Genomic DNA, 21243 nt, shown 5'->3' with positions numbered 1-21243 from the left:
GCGCGGGTTTGACTATCAATGTGGAGAAGAGCCATTTCGCACGGAAGGAGGTCAAATATTTGGGACATACTCGTATCATCGGACATGGAGTAATTAGGACGGACCCTGACAAAATAAAAGCTATTGTGGAGTTTCAACTACCTAAATCAGTGAAACAGTTGCGCCGTTTCTTGGGTGTCTGCGGTTGGTACTGTAGGTTCATCCATGACTTCGCAGCTGTTACAACTCCTTTGACCAATATGCTATGTAAGGGTCGGCGATTCGAATGGACTGATGATGGGCTCCAAGCGTTTCATCAACTGAAGAAGGCACTTATTTCCGCACCGGTGCTGCATAATGCAAGTAACACCGAAAGGAGACGAGGTCCCTATTGCTGTCATGTCACTGATCACGCTTCCCTCAAATGGCTGATGAGCCAAAGCGATTTGAGTGGTTGCCTTGCATGACGGACGTTCAAACTTCAAGGTTTCAATTTCGCTATAAAGCATGGCAAGGGACAAAGAATGTCGTTCCTGACACTCTGTCCCGCGTTCATGGTACTGAGGCTTTGGAGATATCAGCGCTCAGCGACGAGAACACCACTGAACTCGACTTGAACTTTCCCGCTTTTAAATCTTCGGAGTATCTTCCATTGATAGCTCGAATCCAGGACAATTATCATCAACTTCCAGATCTGGGTATGTTCGACGGTTACATCTGCAAAAGAACAGAACATGCCTCTGGAGATGCTCTTCATGAAGCTTCGGGTTGGAAAATGTGAGTTTCGAGTAGTTGACGGAGGGCTTGATTGAGCGACTTCATGACTGTTCCCTGTGTGCTCATAGGGGGGTTTGCTAAGACCTTACATCGTCTAAAAAGCGAGTACTTTTGGCCCCAGATGGCTCAATAAGTAAAGTGCAAATTCCACGAAGGACGCTCACTTCGGTCGGGTGATGAAGCAAAGGAGCATTAAACACGTGTTCACCGCGTTGTATTCTCCTCAGGGGGGACGGGTTAACCGATCTCTAATAGCCGCCATTCGAACTTACGTCTCTCCTGATCAGCGCGACTTGGACTGCAAGATCTCTGATATCTGCTGCGCGCTTAGATCATCCGTACATTCAGTCACTGGAGACACCCCATACTTTTTGACTCATGACTTATGATCACTCACGGAGGGTCCTACTCTCTGTTGCGCCAATGGAACTTTCTTCAGGATCCTTCCTCGGGCATCTAGTGATACGAACACGGAGCTCCTAAAGCAGGATTTCAAAGAGACACTGCGATTAGCCCAGCAGAGAGCAGCTGGCCATCACAACTTGAGGACAAGGACTTCGAGGTGGTTGACAGGGTGTTCCGAAGGAACTTCCGGCAGAGCGATTTTAATAAATATGAAAACGCCAAGCTGGACCTGAAGTTCCTGCCCAGTGAAGTGAAGACTGGGCGCCCATCTGTACCGGCTGACGGATTATCGTGGGAGAGATGTGGCGGTGTTCCATGGACAGGACAGAAAATCTGATTCTTAGAACACTCCGAGGCAACTCGCACCTTACCACGCCTCTCGGAGCCCAACTGCGACGCATGGATCTATCGCTTCTGACGAAGTTAATACCGTAGCGACCGTCGCTCGAGGCGATTGTCCTCATCCAGAAGGTTCAGATTGATATGTTGAAGTTGATAGACCGAGTGGAGCCATTCAAGGGAGGTTCCCGAATGAGCAGGGAGTACGTATCCCTGCTTTCTCAGAGCCTCTTCCAACTGGACTAGATAGACGCTAGGGTCCTGAATAACGTTAAAGCCGCTAGAACGGAGACCATCAGACGCGTCTACAAGTGCACTTCGGTGCTAGTGTTGTTGACTAATTCCTCCAGGTTCTCCTCCTTGCTGTGGGGCCAGCGAAGCACCTGTGGTTTGCTACGCCGATATAATTTCCTTGCCCGCTTTTGAGGTTCGAATATTTCAATTTGAAATTAATTTTCGAAAGTTCAAATTTGAATTTTCGGACTTCGACTACGGAAGGGAAATTTGTCCGTGTGGGGCGCTTTGCCGTGCTACATGGATAGGGAATTGGGTTTTCGAAGAAAAAAAAAGAAAAAGAAGGGGAAGAAGTGGGAAAGAAGGGTGCGAAGTGTGGTGTGTGACGGGAAGTTGGAATTATTTTTCACGTCGAAACTTGTAAAGATGGTTTTCCGCCTCGAGACTTCACGTCTCTATTAGAGTAGTTTACCCTGGGTGGGTTTTGCTTCGTTGAATCCTGAGTCAAGGCACGTGATTAAATTTCTGTGTCCTGACAGGGAGATAATATGTGAGAACCAAGAACTTCGGGCTACATCTCGCCGAACTGCTAGCATTCAATTTCGCCCAATTTTTAGGTTTTTTGGGATAGCTCTTCCCTTTTTGTCGTCACCAGCTATGGTCTGACGGTCGACTAATCAGATTTTGGCTTTCTCTTACATATCGTTTCAGGTTCTTATACTATATGTTGGGTTGCGGATATTCCTTCTATACCTAGAATTCGATTTAACCGTAACACGATGTAAGTGCCTCCTATCAAGCCAAGTCACGGAAGGATCGATTTATTTCTATTCTGTCCATACTTTCCAGGCGTCATAGAGCTCATAAGGTTATTGGTGTCGGGGATAATTGTTGTTTTAATGGAAAATCTGAATAAGAATCAGAACAAATATCAAAGCTACGTTATCTTTTTTCTGTTGACGCTTCCTGATATGATATATAACGTTCATCAGTTCCAAGTGTATAGATATGGGAAACTGTTGCGAATTTTCGAGTATTACCCAAATAACAGAAATCATGTTGACGATATACAAAAACAAGTGAGTGTTTCGCTAATGAACCTATGTCAGGCGTCTTAATCCCACCCCTAATGTCCTTTCTTTATTTTCAGTTTAAATGCTGCGGACTGACTTCTTACAAAGAATACGCAAATTGGGGTCTACCAGTGCCAACGAGTTGTAAGCGCAGTGACGAACTGATGGATTTTTACAAAGATGGCTGTTTGAACCAAATTTCGAAGTTATCTTCCTTAAAACAACTTACTTTGTTCTCCAGTATTGGACTCGCTCTTATGGTAATCAACTGTTTTAAAAAAAATATCCTCAAAATAATGTCTTATCGTTTTATTTGTCTAGTTTTACTTAGTTCATTTGGTGACCCTTATCAAAGAAAATCAGCGGAGATGAAAGCAAGAGATTTCTAGAACGAAACCATTAACGCGGTTAGTTCAATAGTCAGCGAGGTGAAAAGAGCCTTTGGCAAAAATGTACCAAATGGGATTTTTTATACTAATTTTTATTAAATAACAATAAACACACAATTCACCAATATCACACTCCCCGGATCATCTCCGCTAATTATGGTTAACCTCCTCTTCGCTGTCGTACGCTTCTGACCACAGCGCTTCACCATCAGGCTCAGCATTAGCCAGTGCAGGAGATATTTCTACCATTTCAAAGCTGTGCTCCTGGAAATCCATTGCCGGCTCATCATTTGTTGACGATGTATTGTATGAGTATTCCTCCGGTTTGGCGGTCGTACTACGTGAGCATCCCATTGCGCTGAGGCCGCTTAATGCATGAATGTTCGTTGGATCTAAGCTACAAAGGGAAATCAATTCAATCCCTCACCAGTGTTAAGTGATAAATTACTTTAAAGCTGATGTGTAATGTTCCAGGGCGGCTTCCATGTCCTTTTCGGAGCTTAAAATATCTCCCAGCATAGAGTGCAATCGCACGTTGGGATGAGCAGCCACTTGTTTTTTTAGCACTCGCAACGCACCGGCAATATCGCCCTCATCTTGCATAACTTCGGCTAGGAGACAAACGGCAGGATAGTAGTACTCGTCCAGTTCGAGAGCTTTCGTCAGATATGATTTAACTTTTTTCCGATGCATTGCATCCTTGGGAAAGGTCCTTGCGAGTAGCTGAAAGTATGAGGAGAATATTCGCATTTTCGATGTTAATAGTTTGAAGCAGTATTCATGAACTATGTGATCAGATTGGGGCTATCGACGATCGATCACTAACGTGGGGTGTTATTTTTTAGGTCCTCAATTATCTACAATTCGTTGGTATTATCTGGGGATTTCACACAGTTTGATAAAGCCAAATACAAAGGGCGCATGGGGCCCGACTCACTGATGCTTCAATAATTGATGAGTAGTCAACAATTAAACTCGGACCTAAGACCGGCTACTCGACACCGATCCTTGACCCATCGAGTAAGAACGGAGATTGGTTTTTGAAGTGTGTATATTCCTAAATGCTATCAATGATGTCCGAGATCTTTAATCCCTACGACCTCGAGCGAGAATTTCACCAATATCCGTGAGACATTCCTCGCTTAAAAATCTGGAAAGGAATGCTTCCCACGTGGGGCGTGTGATTGACACTGGCGGCATTCGCAAGGCGTGCTCTCATGATCAAGTTGCTGGTATCAGACAAAATTTCGACTTCGAGATTGTCATCATCACAACGACGAGATATATTTGTTGACGACACGATAGTTGAGCGCAAGCTTATCTATTTGGGTGCCCAACGTACAAATCGCCGGCCGTCATGGACGATTGTGTTCGACTTTGTTTGTTTTGCTGTCGTAATCTTCTCATGAACTGCTTCCAGTTCAGGATGCTTGTGGTGAACATAATGAGCCCCAAGTCTTCGCAATCAAAATTTCGATAATTTAAAGGTGGAGCAGCTAAAAAAGGAAGTTGGCGATGCTGTGACTTCCTACAACAGGGATTGATGAAAGTTTGCCAAGAAGATTTCATAATCACGAATCGACATCAAGTGGATGTGGGACTTAGGACCCCGCAAACCTTAAAAAAATACGTTTAGCTCTGGACAAACTTTGGCAACAGGGGGTAGGCGAATTTATGCTCAATATAATTCGCAGTCATGTCGCGTTCTGCGAATTATATGAACGAGCACTTAACATCTGCGAGTCGCTGCGGGCACGCTGCTCCCAGGGCAGAGGTGAGGCAGCATCTGACGATTTGCCTCTGCCCTGGTAAGAAACCGTAAAGCCGTCTTCGCCTAATATTTTTGTTTATTTTCCGTTTTTGCTGTGTTTTCTTTGAACTTAAGCGTCAGTTCGTTTGTGGGAACTAAGGTTTAACTTGTGGTTTTTCGTGGATTTTCGGTTCCTAATTCCTGTGGAAAGCTATGCATGTTCGTTGGGTTTTTTCCTGTGTCTTTTGAGAACTGACGCTCCAGCTCCAGTTGTTGAAGCTAAAGTTTAACGTTTGGTATTTGTTGCAATCCTAATTGCTTTTGGGGAGTTCAAATTCGCCTTTGGTATTTCTTATTTTCAATGTTGAGCTCTGGTTTTGGAAGACCAAGTGTAGTGACCGCGGCTTCGCGACGGGAGCGGAATCTCATTCGCCTCTTTCTGAATTAATTTGCCCAAATAATGGCATTTCATAATGTGCAATTACCCTAATGTTAGCCGCAGATTGCACATTATTGAATGCATTCGGGCGAATTAATCTTGACAGAGAGGAATGATTTGCCGCATCCGTAGGCGCACACGCATGTTGTTGCAACATGAACTCAACAGAGTTCAAGGCGAGCGTAGCGGCATGGGGACCGGTTCTTGGTTGAACAGCTGGACTGGCCGGTGGGATAGAAGAAGAGGTTTGGATTGGACCGGAGACAGCCGTGAAGACGGGAGGTAACGATCGAGGAATTTTCGCTGGAATATCTGGTGGTATCGAGCAACCCCTGTCCTGACTCTTGAAGCGGATCTTTCCCACATCGACACAGCGAGGAATGTAAAGGGATACGTTGGAGCAGAGCAAGTTGCTGATTGTTTTAAAGGCGCCGATGGAGTTGTTATCCCAGTGGGCGTGCCGCCTAAATCTGGAAGGACTCGAGATGATTTATTCAACACTAATGCTGGTATCGTTCGCGATTTGACTTCTGCCATTGGTTTTAATTGTGGTTATTACAAATCCTGTGAACTTGTGTGTATCAATTGCCGCAAAAGTTCTAAAATTCAAAGGAAAGTACTATCCCCGTCGTCTATTCGGTGTTTCTACTTTGGATGTTGTTCGTGCTTGTAAATTCATATCTGATTCTTGTAAAGTTGATGTGAATACCGTTGATATTGTGGTGATCGGTGGACATTCTGGTGATATCACAATGCAAACCAAAAGTGTCGTTTTCGCAGCCCGATCTTGAGAAATTCGGCGGTCAAAGGGTAGTATATATCCGAGAGCGAAACGTGGATTGGTACCCCCATTGGTACCCAGCATAAAACCTAGGAAACGCCTGCTGAACAAACATCAACAGCTCTACTACCAAACCCTTTCTCCACCTCCACGTGGTCGCTGGGAGTTCTTTCTTTATGAAAAATTGCAGATGGAGAAGGATGGATGTAAACGGGACCAAATTTTTTCCAGGTTGGGGGTTGGGTAGGACTGACAACCCTACACGGAAAACCGATGTTACGAAGCCACGAAAGGAGCCTCGGACAGGATGGATTTTACAACGACGAACCCGGCAACGACATCGCATTAACGATTTGCGTATTTTCTCATGGAATGTGCGCTCCCTGTACAGACCGAATGATGCTGAGCAGCTAGCCGATACCCTGCTCCAATATAAGGCTGATGTAACAGCGTTACAAGAGATGCGATGGACAGAGACCAGTTCCCTGGAGAAAAGCCGCTACACCATATATTATTGCGGGCATCCAGTAAACCATGTGCTCGGAGTAGGTTTCTTAGTCAGCAAAAAGATGAAACCTGCTGTTATCGCACGAAATAATTGTTGAAAGTACTTGGTTTGCGCGAAAAGTGGTCCACAAACATACGTGGGTCTCTCCAGATGGGACCACTTTCAATCAAATTGACCACGTGCTGATCGAACTCCGCGCCTGCTGAGGGGGTTAAAAATTGTTAGGCGAGGTGGCGCTGCATTCTGGGTGGCCGTGGACCTAGTTTTTTGGTAGTTTCTTGGTAGCTTTATCGCCGAATTTACGATGGTACCAACAAGTGCTTCGGTCCGTAGGTTGTCCTAACGACCTGCGACCCGATCGCTCTTTTCGAGCAGTAGACCGCGAGTGAGCTCGCGACCTGCCGCCCGAACGCTGAGTGTCCAGCGTTGCCCTCATGTCAGCCATACTTGCCACTAGCGCGTTAATCTCGCGCTTCAGTTCGCCAAATTCGTCAGAAGGCTGCTGAACGGCCGCTATGGTTGGACGCGCGTGCACCCCGTGCACCTTATCGGCCGCAGCTGCCAGCGCCTCCAAAGAACCGGAGACACACGCGAGGACCGACTGGGTGCCCTCCGGGAGTCGACGCAGCCAGAGCAGCAAGTCGTCGTCGATCTTGCTCCCACCCAATTGCCTCAGTTCGTGAAGCAATTGGCTGGGAGTTCGATCGCCCAACCTCAAATCTGCAGCAAGTGATCCAGCTTAGCTGACTCGCTTACCGACAGACGCTTGATCAATTCGGTCTTGAACAATGTGTAGGATGCCGACTTTACTATGTCGGGATGGATGGATTCCTCATCTAGACCTACAATCGCGTAGATGGATGGATTCCTCATCTAGACGTACAATCGCATAGTTGAATTTCATCGCGTCTGCCGTTACCCCGGACATCTGGAACTGCGCTTCCAGGTGGACGAACCACAGCTGCGGATTTCGTTGCCAAAATGGAGGGACGCGCAAAGCGAGGGCGGTCACCTGAGGGTCCGATGGGCCTGCCGCGTCTTAATTGTCCAACGACATATCCAAAGCTGATTTTCCGACCCGAGTTTTTGTCGAAGACGCGGCAATATCGAATTCTATAAGGACCTACTTTGACCGCGCCAGGTCGCACCCACAAATGCCCGCTCGATCAAAACAGAAACACCACTGACGCCCCCCAAAGCGGGCGTTTGACGCACAGACCAAAATAAAAAATAACTCGCCAAAAGAGTGGAAATCCAACGATGAAAATTTCGTAAAAAGTGTCGATACCGTCTCCTCCGGCGTTCAAATTATTATTGTTAAGTGTATATAAAGAACTGCTCGCCGCGTACTTGAGCATTAAATACTTCCGCTTCTCCCTAGAAGGCAGGCCGTTCACAGTGTTCACGGACCATAAACCTCTCACGTATGCTTTGAAACAAAAGCCCAACAAAACGTCCCCTCGTCAGCTTCGACACCTGAGCTTTATAAGCCAGTTCACGTCAGACATACAGCACGTGTCCAGCAAGGACAACATAGTTGCTGACGCTTTGTCACGTGTCTCCGAGGTAACCATCCCCGCCTCACTCGACTTCTCGGCTATCGCCACGGCGCAGGAGGATGACGCAGTACTTCAGAGACTCAAATCAAACCCCAAATTTCGGGAGTTGCCCATCTTCGGTTCTGACCCTCCATGAATAAGGTTGTCAACTCCTGGGCCAGAAAGTGCATCACATGCCAGAAGTGTAAAGTCACCAGGTATGTAAGAAAAGAAGTGTATACGGGGAGAATCCAAGGCTCCCAAGTGATCCGGTCTTCAACAAGAGATCGGGTCTCACAGAGTCGGGATTGTTGCACCTGCTTTTCGACGCTTCAAAGCAACACCTCCCACCCGACACTCGTCCGCACCTGCCTGCGCGCCCAAGGAACTGGACACGTGCACGCAGCTTGAGATCGGAGGATACAAAAAGGCGGTCTCCTATCTAGGCTGAAGCCCGTGTGCGTCCCAAAACAACGTCGCGCTTCGCAGAATGATGGGGAACGCAGGTCCAGGTTCAGTCGCTGAAACTCTTAGGTTTCATCTGGGGGCGGAAATTTATTTCGAATGATGATCATCCGAATCCGAAAATTGTTCTTTTTTGTTGGTGTTGATATAATCAAGAAACTTCGGCAAATTCTGCCGCTCCCGGACGATCGTTTAAAGTGACATGCAGTCAAAGAGATAAGAGATTAATGGACTGTGCTACTTGGCAAGTGATCAGGACGTTTCAACAGGTAGCCTCGGATAATGAGTCCGACGAGGAAACGGAGTGGGTCATCAAAAAAGCATTTTACATCGATGATCTTTGTAAGATTCATCCATAAACTGTGGAAAACCTGAAAGAAATCATGAGAAAGGTATCGGAAACTTTGGCAAAGGGTACATGAAAGTCCTGGGGGTTTAACGTGAGTACCTGCCGTGTAGGCATAATCCCACGGTCCTCTTCGGACACGGATTGATTTTGGGACCACAATCAGAGCCATGACTAGCACAGCGGTACTGGTTTACACTGAGTGCAGGCTCAGCATTCATACCAGTGGATGCGAGGCCGATCTAGCACCTCTGCCGCAACTAAGGAGTACGGCACCCGAGTTGTATAGCGCAACTCCACGCTTGAGTTCCGAGGAGCTCTGCCCACGATGTAGGCATAACCACAACCACCATGAAACTGCCCCTAGGGGGCCAATCCCAAGTAACGGGACCGAGAACACACCCTCCAGGAAGTCTCCTGGAGCATATGCTCTCAGAGGGCCATCCCAGTTACCATGGTACCAGATTACCCCCGATGAGACTTCGTGACAGAGCCACTTCAGATGAGTCCCTTGCAGACTCGGGTCTGATCGCCCTCCTCGAGTACGTGGCAAAGGATACAACGCAGCTCCACGCTTGAGCCCGATATGGGCACAACCATACCACACATTAAACGCCCACACGGGGGCAAACTACACATAACCGAGCCGAGAGCACATCCTCCAGGAATTCTTTTGGAGCATATGCTTTCAATAAGTCATCAGTTGGTACTGTCAGGGACTCTCTCTAAGACTGAGGGAAACATAAGCGGAAATCCTGCCGTCAATATCCGAAATATTAACTAGTCAATAACAATTCAAATCAGTCAAGTCAAAAACTTACCACCAATGTCCTAGGCGTTTGCCCAATAGTCCTAACTGCATGTGCTGCAATTGTCTGTGCATCAGCCACTCGATTTGTTGCCAAATAACAATCCACAATTCCCTTGATCGCTTCAAACCGATACGGTGCAATATTCTGAACAGTTCGCAGGAAATTCAATGCGTCCCGATACTTCTTCAATTGAAAAAATATCCTCATCTTCAACAAATACGCTTCAGCGTTTCGTGGATTCTGATAGATTGACTTCTGCGCGAAATATGCTGCTTTCTCAAATTTCCCGCCTGCATACAATGTCTGACCGAGAACAAACCAATTTTCTGCTGTGTATTCGGAAATGTTCAGGGAGGGCGGAGTCAGCTTTTCGAGTTCAGCTAATTTGTCGAGATAGTAATAGATGGCCGCAAGTGATTGAAGTCCTTCGATCATATTAGGTTTTTTTTTGTGAGCCTGTGAGAGGAAGCGTAGGGCTAATGCGTAGCTTCCGTTGTAGTAGTAGCTCTCACCGATGTTGACGAGAAGGAGTTCGTTGTTGCGTATTTTCGATATTTGATTCAAGGATTTGAATGTTTCCGCCGCCTGGAGGAATTTCTGGCTGTAGAGTTGATCATGCGCTTTAATCCAGCTGTTGAGCCAATCGATGCATTGGGGGGACGAGCTGACTGGAAAAATCAGATAATCAAAGGCTGAGTCCAAATTATTAAGGGTGTCAAAGTGTGAGGTATGAGCTCCTTAGTTTTACAAGAAGAAAACGGAAATATAACGAGCCAGGAAGGTAGTAAAACATTTCTAGCACTAGCTGATGGACAAGCGTGTTTGTGAATACCGACAAGAATACGGAACCATTCTGATATGCCTTTCGCGTTTCGAATCTTAACCTGGATCACGTAGATCTACCGAGAGTGGTCCTTCTCGCAGTACTTCTGAAGCATGCTTGCCAAGAGGATCTTTCATGCATTATGAAATCGGCGAACCTGGTGCTGGTGCCTAGATTTGGGAAACTTGTGGACGAAGCTCACGTGGCAGCAATTCCGGACAAATGCAGTGGACTCCACAAGAAGGGTGTGAAAGCCTGCGTAAAGGGGGCACCTCGAAAAATGAGAAATTGGAGGAGGAGGATACGACTGAAAACTATCATCGTCACCAAACGAGGAGACTGACATTTTCAGCCGAGTGAAGGCAGACTCATAATACGCCAATTCGGAAGAAAATAGAATAGAATAGAAAGGAGACTTCATGGTCAAACCTAGGAAACCCAAGAATATAACTGCACACAAATTCTTGTACCAAATTGGACGGAGCTGGGACAAAGGCTAGCAGGCCGGAAATCTCCATAGTCTGCGGGGTCAGCATCGAGGAGGAGATTCGCGAGCTCTTCGAAAAACAAATCGACCTTATCGAACTTCAAGAGCCAACGACAAAAACGCTGTGGAAGGTCTATGGCGAGACACAAACTGCCATCATCAGACTACCAGTAGAGACAGCAGTCAAACGTGTCGTCTTTGTGGGCAGGTGCGACTGAAACGATCTTGGTTTCGGTCACAGGACGATGGCAAGTCAAAGCAATGCCGAAGATGAGGAGGGGGGAGTCATATCAGCAAAGACTGGTTAACTGACCCAAGGTGCACACTTTGCAAAGGGAAAGAAGGTGTCGACCATCAGCACATTGCAGGCGTCAGCGGATGCTGAGTATTCTGCTAAGAGGACGTGAGCCAACAACCATAATAGGATATTTTAATGCGTGGATTCTTGAATGGAGCAGCCAGGCAACGAAATGGCTTTAAATATACACCTTCAGGAGAAGGGACCTTGGGCCTATAGTGGACCTGACATGCATGGGTGCCACTCTAGACAGAAACAAGTCGGAATACCGGAAGCTCGCGCTTCGGGTATAAAGGTTTTGTGTTCATCTTATGGAAGAAACTTCAACGCACATTTTTCTGTCCGTATATAGTTACAAATCCAACATAATCCTTCATATTTTTCCAAACTACGAGACATACGTACATATTGCAGCCATAGATATCACGTTCACCCTAAACAAACAAACTGCCTATTACCGAATACTGTACACATATATGCACGTATATAAATTGATCGTACCCATATTTCCGATTTACTTCTTCTATCTATCTGAATTAGGCACTACCCGCAAAGTTCATTAGCACGCATATACTATATACCTACATACACACATGTCTGGCTGACAAATAACTAAAAAACTAAAACAAAATAATTCTCTGGGACCCAATTCATAAGAATTGTGTTGTGGTACTGACGAATTGATATGTGATGATGACGTCATGCAGGTTGTTGAGTGCACGAAATTCACGAAAAATTCTAAAGTTTCACCCCCTATAACTTTGTTAATAATTGTTGAATTCTCTTCGAACTTCACCAAACTGTGCATTATATTCTTCGTTACAGGCATGCCAAATTTTGTACTTCTGGGATTAACATAAGGGGGGGTGCCGGGTAAATTTCTAAAATGTGGAAATATACTATTATTAACTTTATTTGTGTAGATATCGAAACCGGATATATTTTGAGGCCTAGTTTTCGTAGAGATGCACCACTGTGATTTTTTTCAGATTTTTCGGTTGGATAGGTTCTGAGAACGAGACCTGTTACACTTTTTGTCGGTCATATTTTGAACCCTCACTCCCCTATGTTTCATCTAATATCAAATATTGAACCAGATTCGAAAAGTACTAATTAAGACCTTTCATTTGATACCCTACATGGCTACATTCTGTGAAAAAGAAATTTGCACCCTCCATTCACATGTACGGGGAGCCCCCCCTTAAACTTAATACAAGATGGCGCCACTTACTGCATGTAAAGGGATCACCAGATTACATACTCTCACCAATTTTCGTGACAATCGGTCCAGCCGTTTCTGAATAAATCGGGTGTGACAGACAGACAGACAGACAGACAGACAGACGGACAGACGGACAGACAGACACCGTCTCGATTCTAATAAGGTTTTGTTTCACACAAAACCTTAAAAATGAGTGACCACTAGGAGATCTAGGACAAATCAAGCTCGAAAAAAGAGCTCCCGGAGAATACCGGGTAGGTTGCCCAAATGTACGACGAACGTTCTTGAGGGAGAGGCACGTTTTTCGAGTCATCCAGATCATCCAATGGGTGACGGATGTCGAGAAAAACTACTCCCCGATAACTTCTGGCGGGACAACAAAATTAGAACTTTGCGAGCTGGATATTTCCAGGCAACGAAACTTAGCAAATCTTTAGGAGAAAACTAAATAGTGACCGTTGACAGGAGGAACTTAAAAGAGGTCATTCGAAAGAGCAACAGGAACTGCTTCAAATGGTTGTGCGCTGATATAAACTATTGAGGTGACGCTTAAAGAAAGTAATGAAAAGACGGCAAAGATCATCCCAGAGTTTGTGCCCGAGCCTCACATTTCCTCATAACCATAATAACAGAAGCAAATGGTGGGCCAGCTCAACGAGCAGGTGGTACCTTCAGTTACCGCAGACGAACTGCGGAAAATATATGATAGGATCGGCAACAATAAGGCCCCAGATTTTGATTGCCTCTCTAACAAACTTGATGATGACCAGCCATTGCAAACCGCAACCAAATAGCTGACAAGATCTACGCTGCACTTTTTTCGACACCATCGCCTTCAGCAGCAGAAACACACTTACCGCAGTTAGTTCAGCAATTGTTAAGCTAGAGGAGATGTGCGCAGTTAAACAGGAGATTCACCCCATGAATTCATCCAGGTGGAAATCTCAACGTTCTCGGTCCAGGTCGCGTACACAATGCAGCTCCAAAAACCTTCGCCCCGAGGGTATATGTTGGTACCACTAATTGGATTTCGATGAATGCGAATGGCCCCCTTTCATCCCCTTCATGACGCCTGCCTACATCCAACCGAAATACGAAAACGCGGTTGCCTATAGGCACAGGTGCCGATATATCGTAAACAAATAAAAAAAGACGTCCCAAGGCAGCCAGGCGAAGCCAACAGCATCAGCAGCCGCAAACTCCACCATAATCACATGACCAAGACGGGGAAGCAGTGGTATCAATATCTCAGCAACCGGTCTAACAACCTGCAGTGGCAAACCCAACGAAATCCTATAGACGAGTTAGATTTGCTGATTATTGCTAGGCAGGACTTCACTAATTTCGTACACAACCAACAGTTCAACAATAACAACACCATAAACCCTCAGCTGGCGCATTGGGAATACCACGAGGCGAAGTAGGATCGATCGACCATCATCAACGACGCAACAACTAGTATCCGGTCTAGGCCTGCCTTAATAAGGGACTCCATACATCCCGGTTTTGCGCCGAGGTCCACCAATTCGATATCCCCATATATGCCTCGTCTTCTTTGTCTACCATAGATATTGCCCTTGTAGACTTTCAGGACTGGACACTTAATCCGTGTGGGTGAGAACCATACGGATTAAGTGACCCGCCCACCGCAGCCTGTTGAGCCGGATTTTATCCACAATCAGACGGTCGTGGTATCGCTCATAGATTTCGTCGTTACGTAGGCTACGGAATTAGGAAGCAAGATCGATGTTGGATTTAAATAATCAAGTCAACTATATAAACACGGTTTTCATTCAACTCCTGCTTCCAACCTCACCTGATAATTCCCAAAGTTAAAAGCAGTAGTTGTCTGCCGAACCGCCGGAAAGAAGCCGACCGACGGATGGCTCTCAAGGTTTCGAGCCTTTTAAGAACCACATCAGGTGTGACAGTGTTGAGGGTGACAGCCATGATCCCAAGCGACATTCTGGCAAGAGAAATGAATGTGCTGTCTCGAAGGAGACGTACAACAACACTGTCAACAAAACCAAAAAAGAGTGGCCGAGGAAAACCTCCACAAGGTGGCACTGGGAAATGATCTTCTCATTTTGGCTTGCTGCCCGTGAATTTTTGAAAAATGCAAAATCGTGCGATTTCTTCACGCGATACCTCATTCGAACGGGAAGGGGCCCGGATTCAGGAAATAGTAGAATTTTCACTCTAACACGTCGGAATCGCGAGATATTGCGGAAAATCGGCGCCCCGAGGGTCTGGCCACGCAACCTTACCATAGGTAACTGGTATCATGGATATCAGGATAGCTCTCTGAATTTACATGTTCCAGGAGAATTCCTAGTTTATGTAGTTTCAGCTCGGTTGTAGCGGTTGGCTTTCTAGTGGAAGTATCATGGGGATCGGGGTTTCGTTCAAGCGGCCAAGAGACCTTCGGGCCTCAAACGTGGAGTTACGTTTCAGCTCGGGTGCCGTATTCCGTAGTTCGGTAGAGATTTAAGTAGGTCTTGCATGGGGGAACACAGAATGCAGGAATGCGGCTAGATAAGTGGTGCATGATCTCTGACAACGCAGATGGGATGAGTCTTCAAAGGGTCAATGGGGACACAGGCTCATTTCCAACATTAGAACTTCGTTTGAGTGGAAACACAACGAACCCTGCCATCACATTGCCCGGTTTCTTACGGGACACGCAAAGTGCAGTACCTGCATGTTTTTGGGCTGGATGATGCGCCGAATTGCATCCCAAAGAGTGTAGTTACCGAGATGTTGGGGTAGAAGCAGAACTGGTTTCATTCGTTACTGTTAAAATATAGAACAAGCTGCTGAAGGAGGTAAGGAGAAGGGGAGTTCTAACGACTAGACGCATAAGGGTCTAAGGTCAAGTCCACCTGCAGAAGCAAGAGAGACCTGGGGTAGAATGTGGATTTGTCCGTTCCTAGCAATGTGTATCGGTTCCACTCAAGAGTTTCTGAGGAGCTTACACTCTCCCTCCTCTAGTTTGTGCTATACCTCCAAGGCGTCGGCCATCCTCGAATAGTGAATTGTCTTATATGGCATAGCCTGCAATAGAATTGTCGCCTTTTTTCAATGTGTGACTATCCACTGCCACCCTGTATTCTGGTGAATATAACCACAAGTATCCAACTCGTACAACGACGAAGTACTTCAGTTGATGTTCAGGCTAAAGTACCCCAATGGTATGATGCCGACAGGAGTAAAAGCTTGGGGCTTCCGAATAACGGTGACGATGGCTATCATAGAGTGAATATTAGCGAGGGGCAACCTCAACTTGATGTTGATGTTGAGAAGCTGCATTTCCAGATTTCAGACAAAACGACGAAGGTGGACAATACGCTGTTAATGCGTCGAGTGACTTCAAGTCTGGTACTACCCTAGCAGAGGTAATAATTCCTAGTTACAAATAGTTCGAAGCCTTCAACGTTTCCCCATTCGTACAAAAAGGAAGAGTATCATGACCCAACAGGTCGAGAACTTTGGCTTTGTCGGTATTTGTTTTCAGCAACTCAGCTTGTTTCCTTCTTCAAATCTAGAACTCTTCGGTCAACGTCCAAAGTTAGTGCTTAGGAAAGCAAGCCTATGTGATCAGCGTATTCTAGGTGTTTAAGGAAAGAAGTCATAGTTCATTGACTTCCTCTAAGCACTGATAATAATTCTGGTTTCTCCGAAATTCTCCCCCAGCGTAGAGCACTTCAGAAACGCTACCTGCTGACGGTGTCAAAAGCCCTTTCAAAATTAATGCAAAGCAGGTGAGGCGGGGATCCATAATGATTCAAAGGGGATTAACGTGGTCGATACAGGAGGATCCCGAGCGGGTTTGGGAGCCTGTCTGTCAATCAGTTGTCACAACAAAGTTGATCTCGAATAACTTGCTTAAAAGTCGAATATTCGCCATGTACAACACAATTTCAAGATAAATCCGAAGAAAACTAGATTGTTGACGACAGATTCTATGGCACCAGTATAATCACTGTAAGTCACAGTGACCTACTCCGAACTGAGTGTTTCAGTTTCATCACCTTAAAATGTGCCGAGTACTGAGCAGATGTTTAAGACAATGAACGCTGCTTCGCGGTGGTGGAAACGAAAATGCTGCATTATCGAGAAGTTACGATAGAAGTGGTTTTAATACTACCAAAAATTGGTCTGAATATCCAAATTGATGGACACAACGAAGGCTAGGCATGCCAGATATTGATTTAAAAACTTCTCAACACCGGGCAGAGTTTACAAGCGAGAGTACTGTGTTGTCGACCTCTACTCGTGGGACCAAGTAGTATCCATCCTCTATCGCCTGGGGTATCACCGTTATATGAAGCATGAAGTATCCGAAAACCATGATCTGCTCATGATTCTTCTGTATGGACATCCGCTCCTCTGGAATTCGTGGTATCTCGTAGAAATGACCAATTTTTCCTAGCACTACCTCGATTGTGTTGGTCAGTTCATCAGCATTCAGGAGCCCCAGTATATCTCCTCGACCGTATAAAGCAGCTCCCATTCTGGTATATTTCGTGTCCACTTCGTCGTAGTAGTCGATGGCTGTCAGATACGATTTGTACACTCAGGCTTCCGACATCCACTTTGGCGAACCACCTGCTCATGCTGTTTGCTGACTTGATCACCTGGTTTAGTTTTTCGTAGAATTCCGCAAATTTGTTGGATGCAGCCGAATTGTATGCCTCTATCCGAGCATTAAGTAGGACGTTTTGTTGAGTAATTGTCTGCAGAGTAGTAAGCTGATCGTGTTTTAGAGAGTCGATGTCCTCGTAGACCTCATCACTGACTCCAAAAACTGCCGTTAACATCTTCCCGAGTAGTCATCTTTTAATTCTCTCGGGGACTTTGTCGATTTTCCGAATAATGTCCTTACACTTGAATAGGAGGTGCCTCAACAGTGTATTGCAATGCGTCGCTGGTGCCAAGTATTCTGCATGCTCACACATTTTTTTGCGTCTGGTTAAATACTCCTAGCACATCCTGTCGCTCCTTTAATGTTTCGTTGATAGAAAAGTCGACTTCTACTCTCAAGCTTCCCCGAACTATTCTGGACTGACCTAGTTTCTCTATGTGGTATCCAGCGTGCGGCCTCCAAATTTCGTAGTCCTTGGTGGAAATATTCTGAGAGAGTATCTTTCCAAACATGGGGAACAGAATCAGTGTATTCAGGATCGCGCGTGGCCATGCACTTGGCGCGATTCGTGACTTCTTCGGTCGTTTTACCCTTACTGTAGATACTGCCAAATCCGCATTGTGCCTTGCAGTCGTTAACTTTGTCAGTACCGTCTTTCGCTTTGCCTGTTTCCGTTTTCTCGATAGAAGGGATTTTCTTCTGGATCCTGCGGCTTCGTACTTGTTGATCTCGACCGGCTCGATCCAGGTTCAGGTTCGTCTGGCGCCTCTATTGGTAAAAGGCATAAATTCACTATTCCGACTTGCTTCTTTTGGGCGCCGTGATACTGCACTGTAACTGCAAGAATTTTTCCATCGCTCCCAGGGTACACTTCACGAGTTCGTGCCAAAGGCCATCGTGCAGGTTGGGTGTCTCGTTCTCGGATAAGCACTAGTTGTCCTGGCTTTAGGTTAGGTGCCTTCTTGTTCCATTTTGCCCTGGATTGAAGATGGTGTAGATATTCCTGAGACCACCTACTCCAGACCGTTTGGTGAAGTGCTTCCAGCTGTTGCCACCGCACGTAGAGGTCCCGATGTGATTTATCTACTTCCGGTAGCGCCTTCAACGGTCGTTGCACCAAAAAATGTCCCGGTGTCAATACTTCGATGTCTTCAGGGTTACTAAATAATGGAACCAGAGGCCTTGACTTCAAGCAAACCTCAATCTGGCACAGCACCGTCGTAAATTCTTCGAACGTCGGAACTATTTTCGCTTCATCGAATACACATTTAAGCTGTCGCTTTGCTGATTTTACTGCAGCTTCCCACAGGTGCTCAGAGGTGGCGGTGAGGAAGACGGGGCGGCAACCCTGTCGGCCAAACCAAAACCAAGTGGCCGAGGAGAACCTCCATAGTGGTGGCACCGGGAGACTCTGTATTCACTTTGGTTTGCCGGCCGTGATGCAGTAGGCGAATGCTCCAAAGGCCTAATTAGGGTGATCAGACCCGAGTCTGCACGGGGACTCATCTGAAGTGGCAAATTGGTCACGAAACCTTACCAGGGGTATACTGGTACCATGGGAACCGGGAAAGCCCCTTGACTCTCATACTTCGAGTGAACTCCCGTTGTATGTGAGTACAGCTCGGTTATTTGCGGTTGGCCCCCCTAGTGGGAGTTTCATGGTGGTTGTGGTTATGCTCAAGCGGGAAGAGACCTTCGGACCTCGGCGTGGTGTTGCATTTCAACACGGCTGCCGTACTCCATAGTTCGGTAGAGATTTAGGTAATTCTTGCATCCACCAGTATGAATGCTAAGCCATGCACTTGGTATAGACTGGTACCGTTGTTGCTCGTCTCAGCGGGGCTCTGATTGTGGTCACAAAATCAATCCGTATCTGAAGAGAACCGTAGGATTAAGTCTCCACGACAGGTACCTACGTAAAACACCATGGGCTTAACTGCAGCTTCCCACAATCCCCCAAAATGTGGGGTTCATACCGGAATGAACCGCCAAGTGACACCATCTTCCACGGAAATGGCTGCAACCTTTTTTGCTGCCGAAGTTATCGCCTGGTGCATCTCCCCATCCATCTGATTCTTGGCTCCCACAAAGTTACTGCCGTGATCACTGTATATTTCCTAGCATAAATCCGAGCCGTAAATCGTTTGAATGCTGCCAATTTGAGCTTGATCACTCTCGATCAATGCCTTGATCGCCCCAAACTTCGCTTGCATCTCCTCCTGCACGCCAAAATACAGGTTGTCTGGCTTGAGGAGACCGAACAACTTCCGATGATTCGCTCTGAACATCGTCATCAGGGCTTGAAGTTTCTCGCGTTTTTTTCTAAATACTCGGCTGATCTCCGAGATGGTCCATCGTTCCTGCAATTTCTTTCCAGAACCTCCACCTGTTTAGCCATGTCCGTCTACTCTTTTATCGTCGCTTCGGCCATGGCTAATTGGTTCCAAATATGGAGACCGGGAAAGTTGGATTAAGGAATCGGGGATTGGATCCACACGGATTTTATGGTAATTAAATCCGGCTCGACGGACCAATTGTTGAGAAAACTTTTCTCAGATACCAGAACGGTACAAAAGAAAAGTTTTCTCAACATACTGTTAAAAAGGGTTCACATGAGAGGATTCCGCTAAGGTAGCAAAGGTCCTGACCAAATATTCAACTGACTCTGCCAACAATTGTGACTAAATTTAAAGGTGAAAGACAGGGGGGTGGTGCCGATGCAGAATTGGAACGATGGTGAAATTAGTTACAGGTTCCTCTCCCCCTCGTCAGAAGGGATCCGCCTCATTTTAAAATGAAAAAATTAGAAACATCTTCATGATCCAATGAGAGGATACAAGGTATAGTCACACTACTGCGGCAACATTACTTGTCAGGGAGGTATGGAATCCAATAAATTATCGATCTGAAAATAGCATTGGTCCCGCACCTTTAGAACTTCCTTTTGTAGCCATTGTCCCGTTCGGTAGCGGGTTCGGTTCGCCACTTTTCTCGGTCATAGAGTCCGGGAGGAGTCAGGAAGCTCTTAAATCAACATCTAGCGTATCAAGCCATCGCCATCGACTACCATGTTCAGGCCAAATGCTTGAAACAAATGGAGAAGTGCAGCAAAAAAAAAATGGCTGACTTACCATTGACAATCAACGAGTTCACTTCAATCCCATTGGTTCCCAGCTCCAGCAAGCACCTTATCGCCTCCAGCGACAACGGGCACTCCCTCAACACATCCGTATAAGAGTTCACAGCTGCCTTCGAGTTCATATTGTGATGTTGCAATTTGGCCAGGAGAAAGTTGATCTTGGGTGTGCGTTGCTTGAAGGGAATGGACTGCAGGAGCTTGATTGCGTCCGTCGTCTGTTGGATCTCTTGTAACGATACCGCCATCCGATACTTGAGTTCCGGCTCGGGGAAGTATTCGTTGATGGCATCAATGCAAACTGCATTGAAGGCGTTCTTCTGCTTCATAATGAACTGCTTGGCCTGGAGGGCTAAGCGATAGTGGAGCTCAGCACAACGAAAACGACGTTCAAAGTAGAACGCGTTCGCCTCGAACAGGTACAACTGGTACTCCTGGTCATAGGTGAGGGTGGAGCGATCGTTCTCGGCAATTGTGTGAAGAAGACTTGCCTGAAAACGAGGGGAGTTAAAAGCAGGGTAGGCAAATTGAATGGGGAACTCAGTAAAAGCAGAAATTACCACTGAAAGGACATCCGCATACATCTCGAACTCGTACAGGCGCTTAATCTGGGTAAGCATTGTGTTCTCCATTGTGGGGGGTGCTTCCTGGGTAGGGCCCTGTTTCCTCAGAGAACAATCAGCTTTAGCTCAAGGGATGAACTTCGAGGGTTTACACTTATCCTTTCTATACACGGAGATTTTCAAACAATTGTATGTAAACGAGCAATTGTCAATATTTTGACATGCCGGCGATAT

At 46.2% G+C, this 21243-nt stretch overlaps 2 protein-coding genes across 2 annotated transcripts in view; one reads left to right on the top strand and one right to left on the bottom strand.

The window, feature by feature from the left end:
• The window catches only part of LOC119655007, a 17139-nt gene extending 13813 nt beyond the window's left edge, over window positions 1-3326 (top strand). The window contains exons 2-5 of the mRNA XM_038060674.1: window positions 2446-2515; window positions 2584-2813; window positions 2885-3067; window positions 3129-3326. Coding sequence (XP_037916602.1) covers window positions 2446-2515; window positions 2584-2813; window positions 2885-3067; window positions 3129-3179 — 534 coding nt within the window. The 3' untranslated portion in view covers window positions 3180-3326. The remainder of the gene's footprint in view (window positions 1-2445; window positions 2516-2583; window positions 2814-2884; window positions 3068-3128) is intronic.
• On the bottom strand, window positions 3275-21243 carry LOC119655005 (anaphase-promoting complex subunit 7). Its single transcript, XM_038060673.1, has 5 exons — window positions 21007-21243; window positions 20442-20937; window positions 9845-10503; window positions 3645-3919; window positions 3275-3593 (listed from the first exon to the last, which is right to left on the bottom strand). The coding sequence occupies exons 1-5, from the start codon at window positions 21076-21078 to the stop codon at window positions 3347-3349; spliced, it is 1749 nt and encodes a 582-aa protein (XP_037916601.1). The 5' UTR covers window positions 21079-21243; the 3' UTR covers window positions 3275-3346.

The sequence above is a fragment of the Hermetia illucens genome, chromosome 4 (genome assembly GCF_905115235.1).
Source record: "Hermetia illucens chromosome 4, iHerIll2.2.curated.20191125, whole genome shotgun sequence".
Classification (NCBI taxonomy): Eukaryota; Metazoa; Arthropoda; class Insecta; order Diptera; family Stratiomyidae; genus Hermetia; species Hermetia illucens.
Note: the sequence above shows the minus strand (reverse complement) of the source record. Positions and strands in the feature narration are given on the sequence as shown.